General features: G+C 38.0%; 1 protein-coding gene across 5 annotated transcripts in view; it reads left to right on the top strand.

Annotated features, from left to right (window-relative positions):
- The window catches only part of KDM4C (lysine demethylase 4C), a 268042-nt gene extending 242676 nt beyond the window's left edge, over positions 1 to 25366 (top strand). For all 5 annotated transcript variants that reach the window (XM_063422095.1, XM_063422094.1, XM_063422097.1 and 2 more), the window contains exons 20-22: positions 18123 to 18242; positions 21997 to 22089; positions 24377 to 25366. In XM_063422095.1, coding sequence (XP_063278165.1) covers positions 18123 to 18242; positions 21997 to 22089; positions 24377 to 24553 — 390 coding nt within the window. In that variant the 3' untranslated portion in view covers positions 24554 to 25366. The remainder of the gene's footprint in view (positions 1 to 18122; positions 18243 to 21996; positions 22090 to 24376) is intronic.
- Positions 25367 to 26546: the final 1180 nt, after the last annotated feature.

Below are 26546 nucleotides of genomic sequence, written 5' to 3'. Positions count from 1 at the left end.
GAGATAACTTGTAAAAATTCCTCACAGAATAGAAGCCTTCTGCTGTAATGTGAAGAATATCTCTCAAGAATCTGTTCTAACAACTAATTTATTCTTCCTGATATTTTGCTTGTGAGATTACATTATTAATGATAAAAATCATTAGGGAGAAGTTAGTAGTTTATCTATATGTAGTATAGTTTATTACATTTTCAAAAGGTAACTGAGATTTTGATTTCCCTTATTTACTCACATAAACCACCATGGCTCTCATAACTGTTGGACACTACATTATGCACTTGGCACATATGAGCAAAATTTCCAGTTGGAGAAAGATTGTTTCCCTCAGTGTTTGCAATGAATACATTGGATGTTAAGCTTTGCGGTGTTCATTGAGTGCCCTTTGACATCTTTCTCATGATGTGGCTCTAATCCTCATTTACCTTCATGATCCTTAGTCTTTTATGTGCTAAGCCAGTACTTTGGTGTACCTCCTACTAAATTCTAGAAGTTAAAGCCTCCAGGGACCACTGATACACAAAAGCGCTGTTTGTTGCAACACCACTTTTCACTTAGTCCTGCTCAGTATGTAGAGGGGAAGAGCCTGGCTTACACAATGGTGCCAGAGAATACTGGCTTTGTAGCTCAAGGGATACAACTCCTAGGAGCATTCCACATTTTTCTCCTGTGAAAATCTTTGAGCTCTTCTGCTTTCTGCAGACCTAATATTTTCCTGAAAGTAGCATTAACTGACAGATATATCAGTGGAAATGATACTGTTGTTCTTGAAAGCTTCTCAGTTATTGGAAAGTCTAGCATCTTTTGAAAATGTGGTATTTGAAAGGATGCATTGCAGATCAGTGTTTGGGGATTAAGCTGTTTACCACCTAATGATCTAAATAGAAGTCAGTCAGCAAATCTCTCTTACACATCTTTGAAAATTTATCCTTTAATGTGAAACACTGCAAAAGTATCCATTAATGATTTAAAGACATTCTGATCTAGGATGATCAAGATACTAAGTAAATGTGGCTGTATTGTTACTAGAAACCCCTTTTGTAAATGCCTGCAGTAAGGATCTGGTAAGGCAAAGATGAAGAACTGCTTGTTGTCCTAGTGGTGGAGTCTGATCTGGAGCTAAGAATAAATGTAATCAGGTCTGGGCATGCCTCAGTGCTTCTCAGATAGTGGGTGAACAATATATAATTGTTTGATGGAAACACCAAATGAATTTCGCATTCCTTGGAGAAATCTTGTTGTGTTTTCATTAGATAATACACCTGCAGCAGTTACTGGAACTGAAAAAAAAAGTGGTTTTTCTTCTTCTCAGACTAAAACTTACTAATCCATGCAATATGCATTTCAGGTGTTAGTGCCGTTGGGAGGACTTGTTCATCAAATCTGGTGTGAAAACAATGTTGCTGCCTATTGAAGAACTTCCTTTTCTAGTCTGTTTTCACTTTTCAACCAGCTCACAAAAATAGCAGGAGCTTTCTGCTCTTCCAATATGTGCAGAATCCACTACATAATTTCAGCTCAGCTCACAATAGACCAGAATTCCAATGTTCAGGCAGTGATTTTTTTTTAAGGGGGAAAATACTGAGCAGGGAGAGTTCAGTCTTGAAGCCTCATGAAACTGTTTGTATTCAACAACAACCAAATCAGGGTACACATTGTTCTCTTCTCATATGTATTTCTCTTGGTTTGTGTTAGCATTTACTAAATATATGAGGTGGGGAGTTACTAAGTGTGTTAACTATAGACACATATTCAGATTTTTAAATTTCAGCATTATTTATTGCTTGGGTGTTATACCTGATTTCTTAGACTAATCACTCCTCAATTACAGGGTTCAAACCTGAGAGTTAGCTGTCCATATGCTAACCCTCCATTTTCCTTTAACCCAGAAGGTGTAAGAGGGGTAAAGAAGTATGTGGATAGAATCTTTTCCTGGAAGCAACAGCAGGACAAATTCCTCATGTAATTTGTGGGAAGACTACAGTAAGGGGGACATGATATCTTAAAGGATGGGGTATCTTAAAGGACAACTTGTGAGATGACAACAGTTAGGTTAATGTTGCATGTACACATGACTAGGGAGTACGTATACTGCAGTCCTGAGTAACTGATAGCAGCAGACAGCATGTATGTGTGCCACTTGCCACTTCTTGAAGTATTAATGCTCTATAATGTGTCAAACAGCCCCTAGCACAGCACCAAGAACAATACTGTTCTGACCAGTAGATCAGATGTCAGTTCATAGATTATGCACAGGAAGCTTTTCAGTTCATTGGTCTGACCATTTTGGGAGGGTATCCCACAATTCTGGGGGAGGTTTTTTGTTTGTTTTTGTTGTGATACCTAAAGGCTATGGCACTGGCATATCTTAGCATTTTGCTAGAAATTGTTACTCTTGGTATAGAGCTAGAAGATTTATTTGTTTCTGTATATACTGTGGCTGCCCATATGCCTGATATACATACATGTATAAGATTTGGATGAAGTTGTTCCCATGTTACCTTTCTAAAATCACAGAAGAACAGGGACACTTTACAGTATATGTGCTTGGGGGGAGATAGATACCACCATATTATATTGATTCTAAGAAAGAAAACAGATAATTGCAGAGTGAAGCTTGCTTTGAGTCTGTTGAGAGGTCTCATTATGAGAGAGCTGAGCACACACTGCCTGAAATATTAAACATCCTTCCAGGCTCATGCCCCTTTGAGTGCCCTGGTACTTCAGTGATAAGTTTATAGAGAATTCTTTGATGTCATGGATTGACCTTGTGATTATCAAGACAACTAGGTGAAAAAAATGAGTGTAATTGCTGCCATGACACAACCACACTATGTTTTAGTTTACTTATAAGTGTATAAATGTTGGTGTTATCCATTGAGAAGGTAAAGTTGGTCTGTGGGAAGTCATGTCCACAACACAAAATGAACTTTACTTATTAAAATCTGTAAATCAAATAACCTTGTTTTAACATGGTAGCTTATGGAATGCTGCTGTAATGATTCCCTAAAAGCAAGAGCATCTCAAGTGTTGATGAAATGAGATGTGTTTGGAAGAACAATTGATTCTATATTCAGGAGTTCATGAGGATATTTTGCAGAACTGCAGTTTGGAAAATTTTCTGAGGTTCTGATAGCATAGTTCTGATAGTTCTGGTTAAGACATTCAGATTACAGCTGTCAAAAGCAGGAATGGGAAATTAATTTTCACAGAATCATATAGGTAAGAAAAGACTTTTAAAATCGAGTTCAACCTTTAATCTAATACTGCCGAGGCCACCACTAACCCATATCCATAAGTGCCATCTCTGCATGTCTTTTGATTGCAGCCTGGGCTGTTGACTCAGCCTCTTCCCTGGGCAGCCTCTTCCAGTGCTTGATAACCCTTTTGATGAAATTTTTATCTCATTTCCAATCTCAACCTTTACTAGGGGAAACTGAGGCCATTTTCTCACATCTCAGATCACATCTCACAAGGCAGCACTTGTTGCCTGGGACAAGAGACCAACTTGCTCCTGGCCTATACCCTTCTTTCAGGCAGCTGTAGAGGGCAATAAGGTCCCCCGTGCCTCCTTTTCTCCAGGCTAAACACACCTAGCTCTCTCAGCTGCTCCTCACAGGACTTGTGCTCCAGACCCCTCCAAAGCTCCATTACCCTTCTCTGATCTCCCTCCAGCCCCTCAATGTTCTTCTTGGAATGAGTAGCCCAGAACAGAACACAGGATTGGAGGTGTGGCCTCACCAGTGCTGAATACAGGGGGACAATCCCTGCCCTGGCCCTGCTGGCCACACCATTGCTGGTACAGGCCAGGATGCCCTTGCCCTTCTACAAACCTGGAATGCTGCCTGGGGTTGTTGTGAGCCAAGGGCAGGACCTAGCACTTGCCATGGTTTAGCCTCACATCACTGGCCTTGGCCCATTGATCCAGCCTGTCCAGATCCCTCTGCAGAGCCTTTGTACTCTCCAGCAGATCAACACTCCCACCCAGCTAGGTGTCCTCTGCAAAATGATTGACCATTCAATTGATCCTGTTGTTCAGGACATCAGTGAAATTATTGAACAGAACTGGCCCCAGTACTGAGCCAGGAACACCAGTGATGACCAGCTCCCAGCTGGATGTAATTACATCCACTAGCACTCTGAGCCCAGACTTTCAGAAGGTTTTTTACCCATCGAACAGTGTGTCTGTCCAAACCATGGAAACCCAGTTTCCCCAGGGGAATGTTGTGTAAAATACCATCAAAGTATGGTAAAGTTCAGTCTGGCAGCCTGCGGTTCCCTGAGTTCACATTTTGACCCACCTTGAGGATGGGTGTAACATTTGTCAACTTCCATTCAACTGGGACCTCCCAAGTTAGCCTGAACTGCTGGTAAATGATGCAAGGTGGATCCCACCCAGTCCCACAGGCTTGTTTATGTCTAAGTGATGTAGCGGGTTGCTGACTATTTCCTCTTGGATTGCGGGGGCTTCATTCTGCTCCCTACCCCTGTCTTCTGGCTCAAGAGACTGGTTCTCACAAAACAGCTGGTATTAAAGACTGAGGCAAAGAAAGCAGTTAAGTACCTCAGCCTTTTCCTCATTCTTTGTCACTATGTTTCAAAGGATGGAGATTCTTTTTAGCTTTCCTTTTGGTGTGAATGTTTACCGAAACATTTTTCATTGTCTTTCATGGCAGTGGACAGATTACATTCTGTCTGTGCTTTGGCCCTTCTAATTTTCTCCCTTGCATAACCTCACAACATCCTTGTAGTTCTCCTGAGCTGGTTGCCTCTCCTTGTTAAGGTGATAAACTCTCCTTTCTTTCCTGAGCTCCAGCTAGATCTCTCTGTTCTGAGATAATTTTGGTTCATTTTTGCATGTGTCATGTTGCTCCATCCAGCATTTTCCTTGAAGTTTTTTTTGTCTACCAATTTTTTAAATGGATGCCAGCTTTTCTTGAGAAACATTCAAGCATGATAAAAGAATCACCAAACAGTGAATTTTTTAACATACCAACAGTGATACCTGAATCCTTAACAGAATCTTGTTGATACTTACTGCAGCTACCTTCCTCCTGGAGCAGAGCCAAGAAAGCCCTGAGTGTGAAGAGAAAATGAGGAGATTAAAGTCTGTCTTTCTGCGTCTACCAATACTTTAAATTTGCCATTGTCAGGAGAGGGAGGAACAGGGCTCTTGAGAACTCTGACGACCAAAATACTTCACTGAAATTATTACAAAGGCTACAATTTGTTACTGCGTGCACTTAGATTTCACACATCTAAAATTGCTATTCCCTGCTTTCTTTGTTAAAAAAAAAAAAAAAAAAAAAAAGAAAAAAGCGTTTCAGTTACTAGTATTTGAAGAAAGAAACTGCCAGTGCGATAGCAATGTAGTTTAAGAATCTGTTAATGAAAAAAGCCCCTAACAATAACCCACAACTTTTTTCAGTGAGGGACTTTTTTGCAATCCTTCACTATCCCAGGCAACAAATGTTCACTTCATATTCTACAAATTTATGAAATAAAACTTTTGACATCCCATTACTCATGCTCCATTGTAAATGCAGTCTGCTGTATACACATACGTGTGTGTAGAGCTGCCAATTCTGTCTGCTTTGATGATCATGGACTTGCTGAGGTTTTGCATGATCCTTCCTGGCCTAGATATCTGGCAGGGGTTTGAAACTGCAAAGGCAGTTTCAAAGTTTATAACTTTAGTAATTACCTGAGACAAGTGGAATTAATAGTGGTAAATTTACAGGTGAAGGAGTCAGGGTAAACATAGATTGTCCCAAGAAAATCAGGTATTATTAGACAAATGAGAGACAGAACAGATATACTTCATCCTCCTTTGAGATGCAAAACAAATGGGATTTAGCTGAACAGTTTTTGAAAAATTATTTCTTTCAGGCCAGCTGAAGAGAATATTAGTAGAAAACCATAATGTGCCATTATTTTGATGGAACTTTTTGCATGAGCAGATTAGAAAAGGTAGCTCACTTTGAGAGCTGTGAGTGTCAGTGCTCAGGGTGTGAGTTCAAGAAGAAAATATTACTTGTTTTCAGGAACTTCTCCCTGATGACTTTGACCATGACTACTGACTTGCACTGGTGCAGGAAGTGTGCATCTGCAGATGGGGGTATTCAGTCAGCTTCACAATATCTGTTATGTTAATACATTTGCCTCTGCTTTTGAAAAATCAAACTTCTTGAACAGTAAACATTTGGAGATACTGGGCTAGCACGTAAGTCTTGAGAGCCCATTTAATGTTCACATGTATCTAAAAAAATAGTTTTGATTCTAGCCCTGGTAATTCCCAAGAGAATTACTGGGGGCTGTGTTCTTTTGACAATCTGTCTTACAAAGAAGACATATGTTACTTTTCTTCTATCAACTTTGCCTGGCATTATAAATTACTAAACTCCTGACTAGTTTCCACCAATTTTTCCTAGTGATTTCTCTTCTGTATACCTTTCTCTCTTTATGTCTTCTTGCAACTCCTTTTCTGCTTGTCTATCTATCAAGTTTTATTATAATGGCATGTAATTCTGCAAAAATTAGTAAGGAAATTAGAATGGTTGAATTAGCACATTTTCTGGGCAATCTATAGATTTTGATTCCACTCCTGTATCACCACCACCAGCAGTTTCTGAGAATGTGAAATAGGAATGTAATGTATTTCTGAAGGTAGCAAGAGGCTAGATTGTATTTGGTGTATTGAAACTTAGTCAAAAGTTCTGAGAATAATTTTTATGATGTGGGAAAAGAGACATAATGAATTATAATTGCTTAGCAGTGTTCTAAAAGGTTTCTTAACTGTCACATTGAGTCTATATACTGAATAACACACAATTCACGTTGGGCTGGTACAATTGTTTTTGCAGCATTACAAAATTGCTCTGTAATTGAACTTACTACTCAGCAAGCTGTATGATGTGATCATTGACAAGTCATTCTGAAAAATTTTGGAAAGCAAATTTGAGAATTGTGACATGTCTCAGAAAATATTCAGGTTTCTTTTTCTGGCTTGGTGGATTTATAGAGATTGTGTAGGATTTTGCATTCTTGTTCTGTGAAATACTCCAATAATTTAAATATTCATGTATGTTATGAAGAATTTACTTTGAGTTTGTGAACAGGGAAAATTATTTTAACAGATTTTTGTAGTTGTGAGCTTTTTCACTAGATTTACAAGTGCTTATACAGAGAATGCTATGCTTTTTATATGTGAATAATTGTTTACATTTGCTGAATACTAATACAAATTATTTCCTCTTTTTAAAACTGTGCTCCTAAGAAGTTAAAATCAAGCTGTTTCAAAACCAAAGACTGAGCTCCAAGGCTGCAGATTGAAGGGGTTTATTCCACTGTTTAGCTCCTGAAGCTACATAACATCAGCAGATGTAACAGTCTTATTTTAATCCAAAACTTGTTTTACAGTACTATAACTTTCGATTTAAGTGAGTCATTTTTATTTTACTTCATTCTGGAGAACACGAATAATTTTTCTGTTACTCTTGCTTTTTTGTTTCCTATTACAGCAGAAAGACAGGCAACTTAGTAGATAAGCATAAAAATGAATTTTGAACAGATTGTAGGCAAATTAAAGCCTCAAATATCAGCATTATCTTTATACCATTTCCTTGTAGAATAGCCTTTCCACTTTATGATGAAATGCTTTATGGATCCTTAACAATAATGATGTTAGATGAGTTGAAGGTAATGCCTCACAGCTCAGCAGGAGAAACAAGATGGAAGATAAATCATTACTTTGCAGTTAATGGTAAGATGGCTGACTTTGCAGTGAGACAGGTGAGAGACAGAAATATATTGCGTCTTTGCAAAGACAATGCGTGTCCTTGTCTGGGACCAGAATGAGTACAGCTGTGATGAGCCTGTGGAGCATGGTGAAATCCCCAGAATTTGCACAGGAATCTTTGAGATGAGGTGGGACTGCTGGGATTGGGACAGAAGCATCCTTCACCTCCCACTTCCTTCTGAGAGGAAATCCAGGAATTGTAGGATTTTTTCATCTGTTATTTTACCATACTGTTGCACAGAAGAAGATTATTTCCAGACTTACTGGAGGTCAGTGGAGGAAGTGTTGGAAGATTTGCATTTTCCTTCATGTGCATGTTGCATCCTGGGGAAGGGGCAGGAGCAGCACCTGAGCTGATCTGTGTACTCATCTGATTGTTGTTGATTTACAGGGAGCCAATATACAGGTGGGCAGGATACACTAGTGTAGCATTCAGTCTCATCTTACTTTATTGTAAGCATAAGATAGGATTTTGTGCTGCACTACAGAAGCCTTGTTCCTCATAGCAATTTAGACATCCAGGTGTCCTTGGCAACTTCAGCTTCCTACTATTGACCCTCAGTTTTGTCCCATAAGAGTATATTGTACCCTTTAGTGTCCTCTCTACTGTACCTTATTGTGATGCCAAGTACCACCCTGGACATCCAAAGCTGCATTCTGCAATGTGGGTTTGAGTTGTTGTCTTCTAGGCAACTCTGTGTCTATCAGTTAGCATTATGCATGAATTTGTGTTATTAATACTTTGCTGAAAGGCAATGCAATGGTTAAAATCTAACTTTCTAAGCTGGATTTTTAGATTTATGTGAGAATGCATGGTCCTATTTATATTCCAATTTTCTTTTGTAAAAGCATATATCCACTTTGTAGGAGAAAATTCAGTAATATTTTAAAGACAACATATTACATCAATTTAAAGTATTTTTATACTCCCATTTCATGATTCAAGGCTAAATTTGTTGAATTACAGTAGCTATTCTGTTAATCTGGTGATTTCACTGAATTTATACCAATTCAAACCAGGAACTGCACTCCTGGGAATCAGGACTTCTCTTTCAAATGCTAATGCACTGTGTAAATTGCTGTTCCTGTTTAGATAAAAATCTGACTGTGACGAATTAGCTACCACTCTCCTTTTCATTCAAATTGTCTTGGAACATATGAAACCTAATTTTGTGTTTCTAAAAATTTGCATCAACTAGTATATACTATCAGGTTCGGAAAGAAAAACAGTTTGACAATCTATTGAGATTAGTGGTTGTTTTAGAAAATTTCCACAAATTGCTTCTCCACTTGCACTTTAATGGTGGTGGTAGATATATTCAGTGTTTGCAGTTGCAGTGTGGTGTTTGTCTTTATGGCCGGCTTTTCTAAATTGGAGATGTCGGCTGTAATCGCATTAGTCATGCTCCTTTTATGAAACAATCACTAGTGAGCAGGACTGTAGAAGCTTAATCACTAGCATTCGTGTTGAATGTTAATATTAGCTGAAGGAGTGTAGGCAGAGAAGAAAATTTGGATCAAGTTCTTTTGCAGAATGGCCTTGGAAAGGCCACTTCCTGATGGTGAGGCCACTCTGTGCTTGCTTCTGCACTCTTCCTTGTCAAACCATCTTCATCTGGCTTCTGTTGTTACAAGGAGCACTGTCTCAGTATGTGTACCCTAATAGCAATGAGGTAGGGTAGCAAATGTAACTCAGGTCCTAATTTAAGGGGAAAATTTAAAAGCTACTCCTGCAATTCAGCTGGAGTAACCATGAGGACCATTTCTGTGCAAAAGCATTTTGGATTTTTCTTACTTTTTCATGTTTTAAGTCTAGGGACTAGAAACCTACTTCAAATCTTACCCGTGAGAATCAGATGTAGTTAGTGTGTTTTGTCTGTGTTGTGAGAAGTTACTCTACTCTTAATTTTGTGATTAACACAAGAATACTCACTTGCTTTACATCGAAAAGAATGTTTCATTTAAATGTTTCAGTTAAAATGAAATGAGTTCAGTTTGCTGTAAAGTGAATTTCACTTTCTCAAATATAAGAGGACAGAGCTGTTTTGGAGCTTTGAGTTTTGGAGACCATGCATTAATTTTAAGTTATTTTTCAGAAACCATGACACTTCTTGGATAAAAGTCAATACAATGGCTTTCTCTGTGCAAATTGTGGGTAGATAGACTAACAGTAAGGTCTGAACTATTCTTAGATATTTAAGAAATGCAGAGGATGACAGAAAATGAGCAGTATCTATTTCTCTGATTGATTTTAACAATATGTACAAATTTATGAACAAACACAGCATGATTTAGAGTAAAAATGATATGTAGGTACATAGGAAAGCAAAGTTTAGTGCAATTACAGAATCTGAGTTTTCTCTAGTCAGTTTTTCAGTATCTGCTTCTCTTTGATCTTTGTAACCTCAGGGCTAGATTATGAGCTTTCAGTCTGCCAGGAGGAGGATTAAAATATTGTGCCATGGCCCCTCTGCAGCAGGGATGGAACAATACAGAAAGGATCTGTTTCACCAGGCACGCTGTGGGGCTCAAGCCAAGCTTCTGCCTACCTCTGCCTTTTGCCATGCCATCTTACCTGATAGCATGGATAAGAGCATACTGGAATTTGGGAGAACTTTCTAATACTGAAAGCTGCAGCAGCACAATGATTCTTACACAGTCTTTCTGGAAGACTGCTATTGAGTAATTGAAATATGTTGTCCTAGAGGGTTTTGATGTCATATGATGCAGAAATAATGAGTCACTGTGAAAGAGGAGAAATACATTCAGCTAAAATAATTGTTACAAATACTACTTTTGAGTCTTTAAACTCATAGCATCTCAGGAAAAATAATCCCTGTCAGGTTCTGTGTATTCAAATCCATTACCATGAAGTGAAATTATTTATTAAATTTCTGTATATTTTATTCTCTTGCTATGTTTACTGTGCCATACAGAAAAAAAATAGATTACAAGAATGTACTAGTTCACAAAACCTGTTGCAAGAGTCATACTTAACCACTTTTAACCTGTGTTGTTTGTGTCAATTATATTGGCATTTGACAACAGTTTCAATAAACAATGGGGCATTTTTTACCTTGTTCTGAAAACAAAGTCAAATCAGGAAGTGAAAGCCAGGATTGTCAGGGAGACAAAGAAATGTTTGCTAAGTGACATTGAGGAAAATACTGTAATTTGAATACAATTTAAACAAACAAAAAAAAATTTTTTTTAATACATTCTAAACCAGAATGTTTTGAAAAATAACAAAGCTCCGTGCTGTGTCTCCCAGTTAAACAGATAAACAGTTCTCTTAGTACTGAGGAAAATAAAACATTAGCTCCTGAGGTTGTTCACGGGATTGGGATTGGGATTGCTCAGTTAAGACACTCCTGAAGAAAGAGATGCCAGCCAGATTTGTTTTCTGTCTTAGTTAATGCTTGATGACAGTTGACTGCTCTGTGTTACAGATTTTGTAGAGTCATCCCCCTGGGAAATGGGTGGAAGAATGTTAATAATATGGTAGATTTGAAAATTATTTCACTAGTTTCAAAAGAATAAAATGGTTTAGAAAAAGAGAAGGCTAGTCTACGTGTCTAAAAATTTATTTTAAATTTATGCCAGTTGATGAATGCAAACCTCGGATTTGTAAACAGTGATGTGTCATGGGTTTGACATTGGCTAAACACCAGTGCATCCAGGAAAAATCGTTCACTCATTGTCCTCTGCTATAGTTGAGCAGAGGAGGGGGAAAGAACAACCGAAAAAAAGAAGGGGTTCATGGGTTGAGGTAAGAATTGTGAAGAAAACACTTTAAGGGCAAAACAGGCTCAAAAACTTAAAAGGTGTAAAGAAAAAAATTATTAACAGAATTATAAGACAATAATGAGAATGAAAATAAACCTTTAGAACATCTTTCCCCCCACCCCCTCAGCCCTTCTTTCTTTCCCACTGACAGCACAGGGAGACAGGAGATTTTTAATCAGTTTGTCACTTCTGAAAATCTTCCTTCAGTTTACTTAGGGAGACAAGTCTCTTTTGCTGTGCTGCAGGATCCTTCCCATGGGAGACAGTTCTCTATGAACCTCTCCATCATGGTTCTGATTTTTAGGAATAGCAGTCCCGTCCAAACCTGCTGCAGTGTGAGTCCCTCCCACGGGCAAAACTGTCTTCCCGCAACTGTTTTTTTCATGGGCCATTAGTTCATGGGGTGCACTTTTTAAGGATGAGCTGTTCTAGTATAAAAGCAAGGGTCCTCTTCCTCTATCTCTGGAAGCAAGAGTTCTCTCTCTCTGTTCAAGCCACTCACCAGATTACAGCTTTTCATCATCCACACTCCAGTGCGAGCACTTTCTTCTCAATGGGCTGTAGTTGAATGCTGCATCCCCCCATGCACTTCATGAATTACAGAGAAACAGTTTGTTGTATTCTAGTCCTCTTCACGGCTTGCTGAGAAGACTCTCAGCTCTGACACCCAGAGCACCCCCTCCTCCCCCTCCCTCCTTTTCACCGACCTTAGTGTCACCATTTTCTTCTCCCCAGATGTTTTCACCTTTTCCTTTTCTCTGACTTGAGAGAGAATTGGTGTCCTTATTTAACTTGTTTATTATCAAGGTCTATCAGCTGGAAAGTTTTTATAGAATGGTGCCTGCCAGTGCCATGGGAGCTGCACCAGCTGCCGCAGTGCCGGCTCCCTTCGGCGCGTCTCCTCATGCAGGCTGCCAAAAAGGAAAACTGCTGCCACCGCTTCTGGCCTTCTTTAGCATGGCTGACTAAAAGCATCTAAGCAGGTAAAGTTCATTGTGAGCCATGCTGAGATGGCAGCAGCCGCGTGGCGCTGCCCCGGCTGTGCGACCTGGCCGTGTGGCCACTCCTGGACTGGGATGGTGGTGGCCACTCGTGGGCTCAGCTGCTCCCAGCCTCGGGGCTGCTTGCAGCACTGATGGCCCCCGGCAGCATGGCCCGGCTGGGCCCCGCTGGGAAGGGGACCAGTAGCCCCCCCACTGCCCCTCCAAGGAGAGGGAGAGAGGAATGGCGTGCCTTTTTTCCTTATGAAATATGTCATCACAGAGGCGTTGCTAACTTTTCTAATTGGGCCAGTCAATATGTCAACCTACAGAGCCTTTAGGGATTGGCTCTGCTGGACATAATGGTACTTTGGAGGAGCAGCTGTCTCAGAAGTAGCCTCTGTCTTCCTCCATCCCCACTAAAAGCCAAGTTGTGTTATCCTAACACAATAAGAAAAAAAATGTGCTTATTCAGATGAGTTAGTGGTGAATATGAGTAATCTTCAAGAGGGAACAACATGCAGAGAATATTCACATTTAACACTGTGTACCATAAATTTATTTTTCTTCAAGACCTTTCTAAGTTGTTGGTCTTATCTTTTCATACGTAAGTAAAGAAATGGCAATCTTTATTGTATTGGGGATTTTTTATATATAAGAATTTTTAGGGCTGTGTTCAGGGACATGTCTCAGGAATATTTATTAGCTTTAAAGAAAGGTGTTCAGATTTGCTACTTATTGATTGTAAATGTTTTTTACCTTGCAATGTTTTTTTCTTTTCTCTCCTAGTAAGCCCACTGTAAGAGCACAGATGTGAGAACTGGGTTTACTAATCTTCCACTCTGATCTGATGAAAATGAATATTGATTTTGTTCATTCTGATAGGAGAAGTTCTACAGAGTGCTTATGCAAAAGCATGAGAGAGAAGCAAAAGCAGCTTTGAAAGCAAGCACACTAGCCTAAGTTACCAATTGCAGGATCAAGTTTGGGATCTTCATCATCACAACTCATCTGTCCTCTCTTGAGTCAGGGTGAAATCACATCATCCAAACCATTAACAAGAACCGGGTGATGTGATGGACCCTGATTTGAACGGACAAGTGTTGGTGGTTTTCAGTTAGAATATTACTGTTTTCTGCAGCAGTTTTAAACATTTGTGTACTGTTGGGTTTATATCTCCCCTAAAACATGCCACAGGGGCCACATTTTCCTATTTTTAAACAAGTTTTTGAGATACAATGACCAGTGCCCTCCCCAACAACAGACAGTACGAGATTTCTCCACAGAAGAGAGTCTCTTTCCCTGTGCCCAGCAATGACATGGGGTGGTATAGAATAACCTCCAGGCCCTAGCCATGCCAATCCTAGCTGCTGTGAAAATTAACCCTGTCCTGACCAGAACCATGACACCATCATAGAAGGCCTCTAGATCAGTCAGGCATGCTTTGCCCTTAGCAAGGGCAAGGTTGCTTTGGATCACTCTTTGTCTTGCATGTGCCTTATTATGTCTTCCATGACAATCTGCTCCATGATCTTCTGATGGACAGAGGTGAGGCTCAAAGGTCTGTATTTTCTTGACTCTACTTTCTCCTCATTTTAAAAATAGGAGTGATATTTCCCTTTACAGTCACCAGGAACTTTGTCTGACTGCTCTGAATTTTCAAATAGAAAGTGTCTTGGGAAAAGCACCAGGCAGTTCCCTCTGAACTCTGTGTTGTATATCACCATAGCCTGGTAACTCTTCAGTTTCATCAGATGGACACAAACCTGTGCTTGGCTTACAATGAAAGGAATGCTGCTCCTGTAGCCTATATATGTTCAGGGGTAGATAAGTGTTTTCAGTTGGCTCCTTTGGATCAGATCTAAAAGAAGTGAAAGGCTCTTATAGTCTTACAGCTTTTAAAATTATTATTGAGTTTGAGATAGCTGATTTAACAACCAAATAATCAGGGAAACATTGTCAAAATGAAATTGTAGACAACCAAGGTACATCAGTTTTTGACAGCTTGGGAGAAGAGTTGCAGTAGTTCATAAGTTCACCTTAGACCAGAATATCTATACCTCTTTGCCTTAATTTAGGAAAACATTGGGATGTATTTCAAGATATTTTATTGAAGTGTCAGAGGCTGTATTAAAATTATGGGAATATTGCAACAGTTCAAGTTCCTGGATTCCAGAACTGCATGCTTCAGGTGCAGTCTTCCTTCTGTTTTCTTAGTTTGGCTCCTTAGTGACAGTTCCTAGTCTGTGTCAACCCTGACCTGCCACTGCAATTGGGCCACATCAACCTCTCTGGTAAAAACAACAGGCTATCAGAAGAAAAATAGAAAAATGTCTTCTTTATCTGCAGTGCTATTCATGTGAATTCCTTAATGACACCATAGGGGGCAACCTCAGTATTTCAACTTGTATTTCCAACATCTATTGCAAATAGATTGCTTACTATTTTTGTTTAGATCAATGTGGTGGGTTGAGTGCCCACTAGAATGATTCATTCTTTTTTCTGCTGTGAGATAGGATTAGGAGAAAAGCAAAGCAGGCTCAGACTTTAAAGTCTATAAAGAAAGCACATGCATATAATGAATTCCAAAATAAATGTTTTTAAACCCAGAAAGTACTACCTTTAATAAACAAGAAAACTTTCAGAATTATTATTATTATTGTTGTTGTTGTTGTTGTTGTTGTTAATTACAGATTTTGCTCTTAAAATGTCTTTTTGAATGGCTGTAAGCCTAACACTGGCGAGGCCATATCTGCAGTAATGTGTCTAGTTATGGTCTTACTGTGCAAGAAGGATGTGGACATAGAGGAGCAAATAGGGTAAAAGGATATGAAAGTGATGGAAGAACTGAAGCATCTGTCATATGAGGGGATTGATAGAGCTGGGAGTGTTCAGGAGAGCACTAGAGTCAGAAAGATAGTATCCAAATGTATAAACACGTGATATGGGAAGTAAAGAGAATTAAGCCACACATTTCTTGGTGACGCAGAGTGGCAGGATAAAAGATAACAGAAATACAGGAAATTCCTCAACACAGGATTTTTCTTCATTTTTTCACTGTGAGGTTGGTTGAGTGCTGGATTAGTGGTCCAGGGAGACCTTGAAGTATTCATCTTTAGAGATGGCTAGTTGTGGCTGGAGTTGGCATTCTGAGCTGTGCAACAGCGGGAATGTGAAACTGGACATGCAAGTGAATTGTATTTTCAGTATAGATGGACATGATTTGTCCATTTCTGTAAAGAAGGAAATACATTATGTAATTGTAGAGGAAATGTGTTTATAAACTGAATATAGATTGAGCCCACACTATGTTATTTGCAGCTGGTATGGGGATGTTGAAGGATTGCTATACCAACCATATGCTGTCTGACTTTTCATTATATGACTGAAAAAAGTGAGGTTGCATTTTTGCCATTTTGTCAGTCTCGGAAAAGGTCTTATCATTGCTAAGAAAAATATTGTAAGAATTATTTGTGCCATAAAAAGAGAATCTCAAATGGTTACAATCCTGTGAAAATAAAAGGTAGGAGCTCTGGTAGGAATTAATATAAACTAGTACCAATTTTCCAATATTGTTCCATAGACTAAGACATTGTGATGATACGTGAAGAATGAGGTTGTTATTTGTCTAGTTATTTGCATGAGGACTCTAATTTTCCAAATGAGCAATTCCATTAGCTATCCTAGACTATGTAAGATGTTTTTTCTTGTGCAAGTTGCAAAGGGAGTAATTCATGCTGGGCTTTTGTTCTTGGAAAATTAATGTTAGGCTTGACATTGTTGTTGGATTGTTTGTTTTCAGGAAATTTACTCCATTCTATGATGCATTTTAAAAGTTTGTTTCAAGACACTTAGCCAAGACTCCTTCTTGTACTTTTGCAATAAATAGATAGCAGAACAAGTATCATAATGACAGTAACCATTTTGACAGTCATCACTGAGGACAGAACAACAAGAAATACAGTCTAATTTAATTTATAGTCAGAGCTGTGATAGCATTTAGTAATCCCTGTCCCCTGTGAAGTCATAATTATTCCACTGCAGCAGCCATCCTTTCCCCTTTCCTCCTACCTCTCCTGAAAATATTGGGAAGGGTAATTCCACCTACTCCAAATGTATGGTGATGTTGAAAGGATACATCTTTCTGTGTTTGTCACAGCAACCTTTTGCCAGGCAAACACAGAGGGCATATTTTAAAGCCTTTGCACAGCATCTGAGGGGGTGACAGAGACAGTATTGTCATGCAGAAAAGTGTTTCTGTGAAAATCCAGGTTTTAATTTCTTTTATCCCATGTTGAATCAAACTCATGGATTAAGATACATGTGATTAAATCAGTTTATAAAGGTTGGATTTGGCTAGAATGATATTATATCAAGATAATATCCAAGTGAGGATCACTGGAATGCATTTTTGCTCCCATGTTTTAAGTTCTTCATCATGATGATTGTTGGCCTTTGTTGGAAGTAAATTGTTCAACTCAAAATACAAATATTTTTCTAAGTTATTCTATGTAAATCTAAGAAAACAATAATAGTATTGTGGCAACTTGAGATAGCACCAGGTCCTGCAGGACCTTGTCACTGAGTTCTTATACCTGTGTCCTTGTCTTTATCTTTTCTCTTTCCACTGTAGACCCCTTATAAGTGAGCTCAGGTAATGTGGTCACTGAGTAAGTCCTCTCATACCCAGGCGAATACTACTGAGTTAGCACTAATTTACATGACAGGTCTTGTGATGTAGTCACTATGAAGCAGAGATGTCTTTGTTGGGGTGAGGATTTGAACAGAGAATTGGTGATGTGTCACATCATTTTCTGGTCCTTTGTCTTATTTCTTCATGTGAGCAGCTGCTTTTATGGGTGTGTGGTTGGCATGCTCTGAAAATGATTCATTTAGGTCACACTGAGACTTGGGACAGAAGAAACCATTACAAGAAGATGTTGCAGCTACTGATGCTCTGACATGCTCAACTAGTCAGGCACAAATGTTGGCCAAACCATTGGAACAAAAACGCTTTATATCCTATGGAACAAAGTATTTCTCCCTAATTTTATTTTGTAAGCATTTGGATTCTCTTAGTTTTTTTCCATCAGCTAAGCAAAAAACGCATTGGCATTCTCACCATTTATGGTTTGATCCACATATGTTTCAGTCAGCAGTGATAGCATCCAGCAAAAATGTGCTGTGGTTAACAAAACATTAATTAGTTGGATATGTAAAAGAGAAACCGTTGCACATATGCAATTGCACTTTAGTGATCCTTATTTTTTCAGTGTGTGGTAGAAATTATTTTGGTGGAAGTATATCACAGTTGCTGATAGCTATCTGATTTGTGCATATGTTGTCTTGCCACAGCATAAAGCTGTAAAGAGAGTGTTTCTTTGGTCAGTATTTCATTTTCATAAGGGCTAACATTAGCGTTAGCCCATTAGCAGGATTATAAAACTTGAAACATGCATGGTAATAAATCTCCAATTACCAAGTTTTAAAATCATCTTACTGGTAATTTCAGTGCAGTGGCTCACTCACTGATTTGAGAATCCGTCCTTCTTTGTAAATAGAGCAGAGATTGCCTAAGGCTGGGTCCACCTGCAGAGGGAGAGGTTGTCCAAGTGAAATGGCCTGATGGAAAACTGTATGGTGCAAAGTATCTGGGAACAAATACAGCTCACATGTATCAGGTGAGTATCTATGTTTATTATCTTGTGCTTGCTTTTCAGATGTGTTTATTGTAAATCACTCATCTGGCTCTAGCACTGAAGTGGCCAGACACACTTTCAAAGATGAAGGCGACTCCTAGTGTAACTGTTACCACACTTTAACCAACATATAAAAGTTTCTAACCCAGTAGCAAGTGCTGTGCACTGTTTGGGAGAGAGGTTTCACTTACACTTTCACTTACAAAATCAAGAAAATTACTTGCTTTCTAAGAGCTCAGGTAAACAGGTGGAACATTAAGATTGAAAGATAACATTTGTTATTTTCTGCAGGTTATTTACTTCCATTTGATATCAGCTAATTATACAATTAATTACATAAAATTAAGTATTGGTAGGAGCTACAACGAACCTGAGGCATTTCATAAGAGGTTGGAAGGGAGGACAGTAAGAAGAGCATAACATTCATTTGTCTGAGGCATTTTTGAATTACTTAATCTAAGGAGCATTTTATCCTCAGCAAAGGCAAAAGAGAACTGAACACTGAAGGCAAAGCTAAAAAGCTGACTTCTGATTTCAGAGTAACAATTACTGGTTTTTTATGGGCTTGCCTGTGAGAAAAATCAGTCAGCAGGTTTGAGTACCCAAGTGAATGGTAGAAACTGCAATAAAACAATCACAATAATAATAGCACTTCTGAAAGAATGAGAATCTAGATACATTTCTTTTATCTATATGTAATCATTTTCACTTATGTAACTCTTTTCATCAGGGGGCCTCATATTACTGTACCAAAAAGGCAAATTTACTATTATATCTCTAGATAAATTAAGGCACAGAGAAGCTAAATTACTTGCTGCATTGACCTTCTCGCTTTGCCAATGACTTGCAATCGAATTCAAGTCCTCAAATGCCTAAAGCCTTGAGCTAGTCTCTAAATCTTACCTCTTCCATTATATTTAGCAGCTTATGTCGTGAAGGTGGAAAGATTTTTTTAAAGTATGAAGATTATTTTTCTGTAGTTACATTAATCTTCAAATCGTTTAATCTTTTGGGAAGCTAGTCTTCTGAGGAATACTGTGAGATTAATTAGATGAATGTTGTTGTCTTTCATTTTTGAAGGAATTTTACATAGTCAAAACAAACAACTTTGTCTTATTTTAGACCTCTTGAACAAGGAGTTTTGTTTAAGGAAAATGGATAAGCATGTGGAGGCTCAGTAAGATTTAGAGTTCTGCAGTATAACAAACATAAAATCCTATAAATTGCCTTTAACAACCCCTATCATGGGGGGAAATGACAAAGTTTAAAGAGGGAGTCCATATTGCAATAGGACTATACATAGAACTATAAAGACAAGCATTTCATCTGCAGGATCAGAGAGGAGGCTGCCTGTGGCCACAGATTACAAAATGTTTATGTCAGAGAGCGTGCAAGATGTATTAGTAGTTCTTCCTCTAAAGGTCTTTCTAAACAGTATCTCAAAGCTCCCAGGACTCACATATACACAAAGGTTTATTTTTATCTGGTGTGATCTGTGTTGCACCTTTGAGATTCTCTTACCCAGTCTTTTGTGTGATTTCTTAGATCTCATAAGGCAAATCTGGTCTAGTTGGAAAACTCTGTGAATTTTCCTCGTGTTCATCAGACATTTGTACCAAATGTGGCAGTACTTGAGCATGCAGGAGCTATGACACAATGCACCAGAATTTGTGTCATACAGTGTGACATTTGTCAGCCAGTATCCTACACAATCCCTAAGCAGAGCCAAACCTGCCAAATGAAGCAGGTACTCATGTGAAATTATTAATGTGATCTACATCTGATTTCTTGATGGTTTCTGATATTGAGGCTCACAATTGAGTTAGAGTTTATTAAATTATCTATTCACTCCATTAATTGCTTTTAACAGCTTTCCCTTTATTGAATATGTTCTTATGGAAAAAAATCTCATGAAGATAGTAACATATCATGCAAACACAGTACAACAGCAGAATCCAAGTGAAATAACTTCCTTGATAAAATTGATGATTTGAAATGTAGGATCTGCAATCTGAATTGAATTGAAGCTATTAGAGATGGTGGATTTATATTTTGCATGAATCATGATACTGTTGAAAGTCTTAGAGAAGCTCTTGTTGTGTTTGCTATCAAGTGTAGGCAAATTATTTCCAGTGTGATATGCTGGATTATACCTGAAGAAATTCCACTTACTCTTCATTGTAAATGTCCAATATATTTCATACTGCAAGCATGACAAATTCTCTGGTATGAATCATTTGCATCCTACTGCACACTGTGAGTAAAAACAAATATACTGACCATTTAAGAAGAGATTTTCTTATCACATGGAGTGTCAGAGTTAAAATCCTACCCAGTTTTTTTCACCAGGGATGCAAAAAACAATATTACCAACTATATTATGCAAAAACATTACCAAATGTATTATGCAGGACAGAGCAGGACTAGCAGAAAGACTGTTCCTGCATCTTGAATTGCCATCATTTAATCAAACAAGCTTAAGACAAATTGACCTTTAAGTTCCTCTAACATACTGCTAACAGAATAGGCTTATAGGGTTAGTAATAGGAGCAGAGAGTAGTAAGGATGACTCTTATGACACTGTTATCCATTTGTGTGCTTTATACATTTTAAATGCATTCCAGATTTGTGCAGCCCTATTAGTTGCAGTGGAAAAATTGCTCTTAAAGAAGTTGATAGATCATGGTTTGTGTCCCGCCTTCTGAGAATGGATATATGGATTTTTCAGCTGTTCACGTATTAATCTGACATACTCAGATATAGCAAGCTTTTAATTTGAAACTAAAACTCCAGTCCATTTACAAGTTCAAATGCATGATTTTTCAGTTTTATCTGTAATAACACTTTTGATAAGTCAGTGTTCTCCTATGTTTGTATTTGTGCTTATTCTTCTAGTCAAGTGTACTGTTGTCATTCACACAGTCTCATTAAATCACCTAAGGATGTAGAATGGGACTTCTAATTTTATACCAAACTTTAAATTACAGTCTCTGTGAGAGCTAAACTGCAGTCACAGATAATAGCTGAAATGCACAACTGTTAGATGAAGTATTAAAATAGAGGAAAAAATCAGCAGCTACTGAAAAAGCTTAAATGCTTCAAAGCCTCAGCATTTTAACATTCCTCACACCTAGTTACATTTCCTTTCTCATTTTCTGCTAACAGGGTTCATATTGGATTAAATCTAAACCTAAGCATGATAAAGCTTTTCATCTTCTGAACAGAGCATTTAAAAGAAATTCCATCAGATTCAATAAAATTCTGTTAACTGGTATTTCCTCAGTTGTCACTCACACTTTCTTTTGACATGGTCTTCCTCAACCTTGAATCACAGGATGTTAAAATTAATTTTTTATTTATTAGAAGCAAGTAAAAAAAATAAAGACAAATAAAAATGATGCATCATTCCTGCAAAATAATGTTGAATGACTTGCTACTGTTCAGCATTCCTAACCAAAAAAATTTACTTCATTATGTATGTGTCAGTGCTGATTTTGAAGTCTCTTTGCTTAGATATTATTTTCAATGTAGATATGTGTTGCAATTTCTAAGAAATAGCATTCTTTATGATTCAGCCTGTTTTGTGCTAAAACAGATAGCAAAATGTCTGTATATAAGTCTTCTTTGCTTACATATGTATTTTTATCTGGAAATATTTTCAGATAAAGCATTTCCAGGAACTTCCTGCAAGAGTAGATTATTATTTTATTTTCAAATACCCGTTTTTTTAAATTAGGTGGAGTTTGAAGATGGTTCTCAAATAGTAATGAAGAGAGAAGAAATATATACCCTGGATGAAGAGCTTCCTAAAAGAGTAAAAGCACGTTTAGTGAGTATTTGCTGATGCTAACTTTATTTTTATATACTTACATACATATATATACCTATATGTTCAAAAAGCCAATAACACTGTACTTGGATTTATTTTGGATTTTCAGTTTAAACAGACTTGTGTTTTGTGAAGCTTGTGCTATTAAGAGTGGCTAAATCAGCCCAATTAGGAGATGTATCCATTTGTTAATGAGATAGTTAGTTGTTCTTCCAGTACAGGTAAATGCTGTTGTCAGTCATAATTATTTTCTCCTAAACAGGACATTGTGTTTGTCTTATCTGTCAGATGAGGAATGGTCAAGTTATTAAATAATTAGATTGACAGACATTCTATTCTTTCAGTATGTTTATAACAGGTATAGTTTTTAAAAAACTCTCTAGCTTTTCAGAGCTTTGTAACTTTAAAAGCCTTGATGTATTAGAAGGCAATTAACTTCTTGTAAGAAACAATGTAACTGATCAAAACTCATTAATGTTGCTGGCAGGACTTATCAGCATTTTGCTAGTCTTTGGTTTAAAACCAAATCTTTTCTACTTTTTTAAAGTTTCCTACTGTTTCAAACAACATCCACCAGCTACATTTTTATGTATTTAGGTCAAATGGAAAAGTGTTGAACCTCACAGAGAGCATAACTCTCAGAGGTTGAAAAGGGAAAGTTCTTCCATACATTTTTTGGAGGAGATTACTGTTTTCACCTATCTTAAGACAGTTCTTTGTAATGCAGAGTGCACTGGTCAAATACTCTGGGTTAAGAAACCTTCATGTCAGTGAATTTGGGATAAATGCACAAATCTTTCAGTGTCCTGACTAGGGTTAAGATATATGTCTTGAAAAATGTTAAAAGAACTGATTATATTTAATGGGGATTTTTATCATACTTGGAAAGCATACCATTGCCATTTTTTTGTTTAGAATGCAAATTATTGCATTCTCAGGATGATAATAATAATGGGATTGTGCTATTGTTTTTAAAATTGTTTTTTTAGAAATCAGTATTTCTTTTTATTTATTTATTTAACTTCATTAGGGAGTTAACTATAGATTAAAACCACTAAATTTGTTCAGCTGAATGAAATATCTCACAGCCATTGCTGAGAGCTCTGCATGATTTTCTACTAATACCTTAAATTCTAGAAATATATAGGTTAGTCCTCAAGGCATGCCCAATACCTGCTTCCCCTCCTCGTACTGAACACGGTGCAAGTTAAAGACCGCCTGTGATCCAGCTTCTGTCTATTGAAGTAAAAGACAGCTGTTCCTTCTAAGTGATATTTTTCTTTATTTGGGAATTCTTCCATGACTCCAGCAGTGTAGGTTGGTCCAAAATATTTTGCTTCAGTTTCTGCCCAAATGGCTTGCTGTTTTTTGTTCCACTGCTTTGTTAGTGGGGATTCCCAACTGGTTTAAATTTGATGACCAAACTGTGACCCTGATCCTTTGCAAATTAAGCTGTGCCCACGTTTCTTTTCAGGCATTGATGACATAGTACCTTGCATTTAAAACTTCCTTGAGTAACACAAGGTGGTGAATGTAACAAGGGAGCCAGTCACCATGATTAGGTTAAGTGGTTTTATTAAAGAAAACAACAGCTGGAAACAGGGACCTGAGATAAGCCCAGGGTCCCCAGCGACAAAGCAGACATGAGCCAGAGTCAGCACGCGTGCTGGGTGCTCCTTCGGTCACGAGTGCCTCCAGAGGACCCCACCCCTCCCCAGGGAGTCCTTTTGTGGTCTCCAGGTGGATACAAATCGTTTCTCTTCTAATTGGCTCTGTCTAAGGGGTGCTGATGGGTCCAACCCGACGGCGCATTTCTGTCCAATCATTCTGCAGCTCCATTGAGTGATTGGCTGTTGTGGTGCGCCAGTCCAGTCCTCCATGATGTCACAGCTGAAGCTCCCTTGTGCTATCCCCTCTCAGCTCCACCCCAGTGGTCACTCATCACAAAGTGAAAAACCCAAACTCCGAGCACAAACCCAGCCCTAACAACCCCACCAAACAACAACCCACAACTGTCTTATTCAACTTAATTCACCCGTAACAGTGAATATGACATGATACTGCTAGGATGAAACCTGCCCAATAGCTGCATCACTTCCATGCCACTGTTCTGTCACCTAGAATTAACATGACCGTGTGATCCCTGGATAGAATCCGGAATAACAAGAGGTGTTAGTTACATGTTTCCAAAGAACGCTACAGATGTAGAGAATTTAATACTGAATAAGATACTCAAAATATGGAAAGATAAAAATTGTATGTATGTGTAATTAATGTCTGGTTTTAGTCTACAGCCTCTGACATGAGATTTGAAGACACATTTTGTGGAGCAGATATTATCTTGGGAGAGAAGAAAAGGCAGAGAGTATTGAGTTCTCGCTTTAAGAATGAATATGTGGATGATCCAGGATACCGCACCTTCTTAAAAAGCTCATTCCAGAAGAAATGCCAGAAGGGACTGTAAAGGATGCAAGAGAAGAGAGAGGGTTCTTGATTAAAAAGCATACAGCTTTATTTGCAATTGGGTTTTGTTTAATTCAACACTCCATGTTACAGTGAACTAATCCATACACCAGCCTTGTAATCTGAAGTACTTGAGTTCTGATTTCATCAGTTAATGTATTTAAGAATTTTTTAGTATTTTGCATTATAAAACCAGGGGAAAAACCAACAGAGATTACTAAATGATAAGCTGAAGAAAAGTTTCAGTCCTCCTCTCATTGAAATAAGTTGTAAAATTCCCTTTGAATTCTTTGATTCACAATTCTGAGAAGGAAAATTTTAGTAAACAGAGATAGTGTCAGTGGCTCACTTTTTTCTGCACACAAGAAAGGACGTTAAGTTCAAATAGTGCAGTTTTTATAAAACATTTTTAAAACAAACCCAGATTTGTACAGTACTGAGACAAAAAAGGCTGTACTTTGTACAGTGCTTTTACATTTTTTTGTCACTACTGTTTTCAGTAGGATTTGATGTGGACTCAGCTATTGACTTAGATATTTCTGGCTTTTAAGACAGGTATCTTCAGCACAGCAAGGATATTTTGTATATTTAAAGAGACAGATTTTGGCAGTTATTTTTAAACATGTTTTTCATAAAGTCTACTAAAATCAGCTACTTGTAAAATACAAATTTCTTTTACTGTGTGTATGAAAATTAGAGTTTAAATATATATGCTTAACAGCCTAGTTTTGAATGAATATATTATGGCTTTTATTTTGAAATAATGTTCTAGCAATGTAATAATGTTTTAAAATAAATAAATACTTTACTACAATTGCAACTTTTTTCCTGTTGATGTGATTTTGAACCCTGTTGTTTCATACCTATAGGAGTCAAGAATATATGCTGTATTTTCCTGAGCACAACAGAATATACACACAGACACTCACATAGCTTAGTGTTAAAATGCAGAGTTGATAAGTACTGTTATTTCATTTCTTGTCTTTCTATTTCTCTTCAGTCTTTGGGATCTTGACCTTTTTGGATGTTTCACAGAAAGCAGAAAGTCTGAATTTGTCTTAAAACTTGGGTATGTGAACCTGGAAGGGACCGTTATCAAAATGACATCATCTGTTTCTTGTAAATTGGACAGTCAGCGGGATTTCTGACTGTCTGCCACAGGAGAAAGAGCCCTCCAAAATCCAATTTAAATCTGAGCAGTGCTGTTTCTAGGATTCTGCTTGCAAAAAACCTGAATATGTGGACCCAAAGATTTTTTCTGTACAAAACCCCAGTCCTTTATATGCTGAGGCATACAGATCTTTGTTTCACTGAAGTCATTCCATGATTTCATATTTTTTTCAAGTGGACAGTAAAATATTTTCAATCACTATGTGGCACCTCAAGTGACAGTGTAAGTTTTCTGTGTTACATTAACTATCTTTTCTTGTACCATGAAATCACTCAGAATCCCTTTAGTCTAAGAAATTGCTTAGCTGTGACAATTGGAATGTATATCTAATTGATAACACTTTCTCTAAAGGCACTGGGTTTTCTTGGATGCTGTCTGGCATATTTCACAGTATCAGGGCTCTTTATGGTACTGTAAAAAAAGATAAAAACTAATGACGTGTTTGCAAAAAGCAAGATTTCTGCTGCCTTCTACAATTATGTGCAGATGATAATCATGCTGTATGGGGTTTGTGTGACTGGGTTTTTGTAGTGGGGTGTACAGCAGTGGTTTCTGTGAGAAGCTTCCAGCAGAGCCAATGCCAGCTGGCTCCAAGACAGACCCACACTGGAGCAGGCTCTGCCTGAAGGACTGTACCCTGTGGAAGAGTGGCACACATTACAGGAGTTTGTGGGGAACTGTTGCTGCCCGTGGGATGAGCTCACACTGGAGTAGTTCAGAGATAGCTGTCTCCTTTGGGAGGGACCCCATGTTGGAACAGACTCCTCTCCCTGAGCAGTGGTAGGAACAATGTGTGATGAATAGACAATAGGCCTGATTCACT

This window comes from Prinia subflava, chromosome Z, assembly GCF_021018805.1.
Source record: "Prinia subflava isolate CZ2003 ecotype Zambia chromosome Z, Cam_Psub_1.2, whole genome shotgun sequence".
NCBI classification, from domain to species: domain Eukaryota; kingdom Metazoa; phylum Chordata; class Aves; order Passeriformes; family Cisticolidae; genus Prinia; species Prinia subflava.
The sequence above is the reverse complement of the archived record's forward strand: the minus strand, read 5'-3'. Positions and strand labels throughout refer to the sequence as shown.